General features: G+C 27.6%; 1 protein-coding gene across 1 annotated transcript; it reads left to right on the top strand.

Annotated features, from left to right (window-relative positions):
• Positions 1-5,520: 5,520 nt before the first annotated feature.
• LOC111240539 lies at positions 5,521-5,989 on the top strand. Its single transcript, XM_022775601.1, has 2 exons — positions 5,521-5,802; positions 5,910-5,989. The coding sequence occupies exons 1-2, from the start codon at positions 5,565-5,567 to the stop codon at positions 5,975-5,977; spliced, it is 306 nt and encodes a 101-aa protein (XP_022631322.1). The 5' UTR covers positions 5,521-5,564; the 3' UTR covers positions 5,978-5,989.
• Positions 5,990-6,498: the final 509 nt, after the last annotated feature.

The following is a 6,498-nucleotide window of genomic DNA, read 5'->3' as shown; positions in this document are numbered from 1 at the left end:
GGACTAAAAATACGAGTTTTCATACTAAGAGGATGAAATGCCATCAATGTTTCATACAGGGACTAAAACCAAAAATCAGTGAAACTTGAGGGACTAAAAACATATTTAACCCTTAAAATATTAACGAGAAAATTTAGTAACTTAATCATTTGTCATAAGATTGATTCTTGATTCAATTTGTGTTTCCACTCTTCTATAGTTACTTTTAAAATATTTAAGATAAACATACCGTTTGGTATAAATCCAAGTAAGTTTAATGTTAAGAAATAATATTTAAAAGTATTATAAATTAAAGAAAATACTCAATTGAAAAAACAATCCGGGGCAGATTATTTTGAATGTGGTTTTGGGTGTGTAAATACGACAAGCATATATAGTGTAGACGTCATCAATTATAATAAAGGAAAGCAGTTAAGGGTAATTAAAATATAAAGGATTACAATCATCCTTGAAATAGCTGGAAATTTTAAAACTTAAAGTTCTAGGAAGAATCTCAAAATAACTTAAGTTGAAAGTGTTTTAAAAGAACACAAAAAAACTAAGAAAGTTTTAGGGAGTCTAGGCAGCAACATCTCCATTTCCTTTCAAGACATGCTCCAGTGAAACCTCATTCTCCTCTATTCACATCCAAGTAGATGATGATTGCAAAAGAAAGACATACACAAACAACGCAAACAAGCTAGGGTGAGTTAATTATATAAATAGCATGCAATGATATCAACATATACAAACAAGGCAATGCATGACCTAGATCCTAGCATATTATCTTCTAGACTTGACTCGTCTGGACTTTAGAATGATAGTCGAGCTATGGTAGGCCATGCACCCGTGGTGGCTTGTGATACTTGGGCTCCCCCACCCTGCCACACTCACAAGATTAGTCTGTTCCGCACCCTGGAGCATGATGGAAGCCTCCAAGACTAAGACCTGCTACTCCTCACCACATGGTTCAACCCTCTCTACATGAGAGGAAAGACCATTGAAGTGTCAGGAAGACCCCCAAGACTGAGATCCTAATTTCATTCTAAAACAGTGAGAATCTCACCAAGAGATTATACACAGATAGAACTTGGTTTTTCACTTGGATCATACTTTCATCATTTTGTAATCATACAACAATATACATTACTCACTAATCACAAGTTATAAAAATAATTACTCCCTAATTTAATCTAAATTAATCGATACCATAATATTTTATAATTTATTTCTAATACCTAAATCCTATACAAATATAAAACTTTGTTTCCTTCAATTATATTATAATAGTTATATTAAACCATACTTCTATTATAATATTTCTATTAAGCCATTGCACAAACATTTTTAATTTATATTAAACCAACATTCATATCATAATATTATAATATTATATTTTACGAAACTACTAATTATATATTAAACTATATTATATTAATAAAATTTTTTAACTGCTATGCACCTTTTATATATAATACTAAATTATATTAATATAAATATAGTACGTAACTCCCTCCTTCTTCACCATATAAATATATACCTATATCTATATTATATTAATATAATATATTATAATACTTTCTTTATAAAATACGTACTATATTAATATAATATATAAACCCTTTAATATCAATTTTCTAACACCAACTACTTCTATATACTAAATCATCCCTGCATCACATTCCACAATTTCTTATTTTATTTTTCTTTATTCCCTCCACATTGCTCATTGCTTTACTATACAGCTCTTTCCCCCTTCCTATCTATATTTTTATTTTATTTTATTTTTTTCTCTCTTCTCTCTATGGGACCCATGTGGATCCTCAAAAGCTATCAATATTCATTCTCTCATTTAAGGAAAAAGTCTCTTTAACAACTTCTTTTTGACAACGTATACGTGGCAGTCTATGATTAGTCCGTTTCAAATATTTTTCTAAACATAAATTCAAACAAACAAATAAAACGATGACACGTGTCCTGTTATAAAAAAGTTGTTAAAAAAGAGTTGTCAAAATATCATTGTCCCTCATTTAAATCACTTCCCCAGGACGTAGCTCTCTCATGCACAAAAAGAAAAAAAACTCCTCCTATCACCCATCATTTCAATCACGATAACCTTCATACATACATCTCTTGCATGCTCTTCATAAAAATTTCCTATATCCAAAACAACTCTCTCTCTCTCACTTTTTATTCTTTTATATCTACTTCTATTATATATATCACTAACATTCATTTTTCACTCACAGACTCACGGTGTATCAACGTTCTCTCTTACTTAAACTCTCTAGTAAACTCCTTCACAAAACCCACACCAACCTTCTCTGCATTCAGGACCAACACGCTCCCTCCCTAATTACTTGCATAGAGTGCGTTGTGAGACCACACAATCCCAAAGATCCACAAGAAGATTTCTCACTATCCATTCCAAGCTTCTTTACGTAATCCCTTTCTTTTCCTCTGTAAATATCTGACAGCATGGTTCACTCCACATCAAGGCTTAGCAACTTCATTAATAAAGAACCATCCTAGCAAAACCCAAGACTAACCTATCTTCATTCTTCCACCATTATATTTATCTTCCTCTTTCATTATTCCCTTTTTGTACAACCTATCACTCTCCCTTCCACTTCTCCCAAAAGACCCAACTTATCTACTTCTTTTTATTTGACCATGACGCTTCAATCTTGTGCCCAACAACAGGTTTTTCTTTGATCTTTCCATAAACCTAAATACACATTACACTTCTACCCTTCTTCTTTTCTTTGATTCACTATCATATTCCAAGGTACCCAAGTAAAGAAGAGACAACAACACCTACTTCTTCCTAGTTCACATTATTCAAGAGACTCGATCTTTCTCAAAAAACCATCCAAAATAAAGTCCAAAACAGTACAACAATATAGAATACAACATGCATACATTTTCAAATCAGATTCAAGTAATAAATTTAAAGAAAAATAACTATCTCTCCTTACCTTTTGGTTCTCACAACACATTTCCTAGAAAACGTCCTAACAGTATCTCGCACAGAGATAATTTTGATAATACATACAAGCCACCAAATTGGTGTAGAGCATAGTCTTTAGGGCTTGATAGGATAAGGAAAATAAAAATAACTCTACTTGCAAGGTAGAATCTTTGCATGAGTAAAACCCTAGGGTACGGAGAATGAGAAATTTACCTTATCAGTGGAGAGACGCGAAACTAAGCGGATGGATTGGAAGCCCTCGACTCCGTGAACGTAGGGGCACCACCTATTTGGAAAAACAATGGTAGAAATTTGAGAAAGGGTAAAGAGAAGATGGAGCAAGGTTTAGAGACAAGGGAGAGCTTCTAAAGAACCCAACTTTTAGATAGAGAGGGGAAAACTAATAAATGAATTCTAATTTCTGAAAAATTTCTCTCTAAGGTCAAGATGTCCCTAATCTTATAGGCCTGATTGTCTCATATAAGGCCCAATAGCTTTACAAATTTTTTTGGTCCTTACATGGTGACGTGGTCCTTTTAATTTTTTTAAGTGGTTTTCGAGTTTTTTTTTTTTATATTCAAAATGATTTATTGTTTTTATAAAATTTGTTTAATTTGATGTGTTTTCTAACAACATCTAAATCACTAGCTGAGTAGTGTTTACTTAACTCAATATTAATGAACTGTCAGTTTTGAATTTACGATTGGAAACATGGGAAACGAAAGTGATTTTGCAAAGAAAGTTGGGATTGTTCTGTTTTTTTTTTCTTTTGTAGGATGTTTTTTTTTAATGGAGTTTAGGGTTTTTGTCACACTGTTTTGGCTTTTGTTTGTTTTCTATTTTGCTACGGTGATGTTTAAAAAAAATAAGTAAAATGTTGTTTTTGGTGTAAGGTAACACTTTGGTGTGTAACATTTTAAAAATGGATGGTTGTCGGTTTTTGGTTTCGGAAATCGTCTCTCATACTTCTTACTTTAAGTTTTTTTAGTTGTTCCATGCTTTTAAAGTTTGTTTTAAAGAATATTATCAATTAATAATCAAATTTATGTTTATGTGTTCATATATATTAATAAGAAATGTTTATTTTAAAAAAATATTTGAAAATTTTGAAAGACGATAAATACCTAGGATATAAAATTATACTTTTAAACGGAATATTATTATTTTCTAATTATGATATTTGGGTCTTACCCTTTAAACTCACATCTATGAAATGAAATATATTCAGGCAGGGATTATTTTACTAAATATATTTATTTGTCTCTTTAAACAAAAAAAATCAGATGAAACACGTGTAAAACATTTGTATCTGTTAGCACATTTTCAAGAAAATTAAAATTTAGAAAAATAAAACTGTGAAATAAATGAAGAATGATTTTTTTAAAAAAAAAAATCATGCACAGTCTTCTACCAAAGATATTTTTATTCTTTGTTTTATTTAATTGTAATCTTTAAACTCAAATAAAATAGTCCTTGCAAATTTAGTGAAGATAAATTTTTAATGAATGAATTAAAGATAATCAAATTATATTAAAAACAAAATGCTTAATTATTTGGATAGTTTCTATTTTGTTAGGAGTGTCTGAAGTTGATATATCCTTTTTAAAAAGTTTAAATTGCCTTTTAACTTTTGGAAAGGTGTATCGATTAGATTATTTCAAGAAAAATATCACATTTTAATATTTATTTTATATAAATAATAAGTTTGATCACAATTAAAAAGAACACTAAATTTATTATTTATATAAATAGTATTAATTAATTTATTTTTATAAAAAAACATAAACAAATAATATATTAGTTGTAAATACTTGTTTGTTTTGAAAAAATATTTATACTTAATTAGTTTTTATCTTATAAAAAATATAATAACTATTATATTAAAAAATTATTTTTAACAAAAATATTAGTTTAATATTTATACAAATAATAATTTTTTTTTAAATTTAGAAAGGAATAATACTGTTCCATTTCAAAAATAATTTGAAACTAAATTAAATTAAAGAAAAATATATAAAATGTGAATTGAATAATATATATATATATATATATATATATATATATATATATATAAACTAAATTGAAATTAAAAAGAATACTTAAATTAAATTAAAATCAAGATAAAATACTTGACACTAAAAATGTCATGTGTCATGATATCTTGTCATGTGATATTATCCGTATTATGCTATATATAAATAAATTGTTTACAAAATTACAAATAAAAGTTAAAAAAAAAAATCAATATGACATATCATCAAAACAATTAATAATTTAAAAAAAATTAACTTAAATGAGATATTTTTTCAAAAATTAAGACGTAATTAAAATAATTTAAAAAACAGAAACTGATTTTACATACTCTTACTAAAATAAAAATCATCCAAATAATTAAAGCAGAACAAAATATGGTGGGCCTAACCGTCTTTTAGTTAATAAATTCATTAACTCACATGTTTAATGAGACTTACTAGCTAATTATTGACAAATAATGAGCTTTAAAGTTACTTCAAAGTGTCTATAAAATGAGATTCAATTTTCCTTAAAACGCAACACAAATTTAAAGAAAAGCTTAGGCAGAGTGTAGAGACTTAGAGCAGTTTGAAAGGAAAAGATGATAAAAAGGGAAAGAGTTGCAATTTTGATGATGATTATGTTAGGTTTTGTGGAGATTCTAAGTATTGAGGCAAAACTCCCTTGTGCTGTACAATGTGGTATACAATGTTTTGGTTCAGAATACTTTTATCCTGACTGTTTGAAGACTTGTCTTCAACAATGCAAAAAGGTGCCTGCGAGTGCCTACAATTGTATTACAAAGTGTGGCGTCAACAAGACTGTCACTGTTACTATTGGTACTTATTTTTCGATGAAATTCAAATTTTCGTTAATGTTTTTATTGTTTATAATTGAACTGATCATCCTTTTCATCTCATTTACAATGGCTTTTTTTATGTTTCAGATGGTCGTGGTCATGTCACTGACGTCGTTGATTCTTGCTTGCGAAACTGTCCCAGCTTGGAAGACTAATTAATTCCAGACCAACTTATATACATGTTTGTAATAAAATTATGGAAAAATTAATTTTATAATATATTATAATAATGATTTTAAAATATTAACGACAATATTTGGTTACTTGATCAACTTATCTTATGATTCATTCTCTATTCTTATTAGAGAAAAAGATAATATGATAATGTTATGTGGAATCTACTTGCACAATAATAGTTAATACCACTTAATGAATATAATATTATTTCTAAAATATATTTAATAAAATTATTAATGTGAAATTTATATTATGTTTAATAAATAATATTCTTTAATGCTAACATAAATACTAGTTTAAAGCATTATATATATATATATATATATATATATATATATATATATTAAATGTTCATTAATTACTTATTAAATGTATTAAAGTATATTAAATTCTTGTTGTTGTATTTTTGTTTTATGCGTACAATTTCATTTATTATAATTTAGTTAAAAATTCAAATTAACATATTCAAACTACTAATCTATTCATTACATTATTAACA

This window comes from Vigna radiata, chromosome 2 (genome assembly GCF_000741045.1).
Source record: "Vigna radiata var. radiata cultivar VC1973A chromosome 2, Vradiata_ver6, whole genome shotgun sequence".
NCBI classification, from domain to species: domain Eukaryota; kingdom Viridiplantae; phylum Streptophyta; class Magnoliopsida; order Fabales; family Fabaceae; genus Vigna; species Vigna radiata.
Note: the sequence above shows the minus strand (reverse complement) of the source record. Positions and strands in the feature narration are given on the sequence as shown.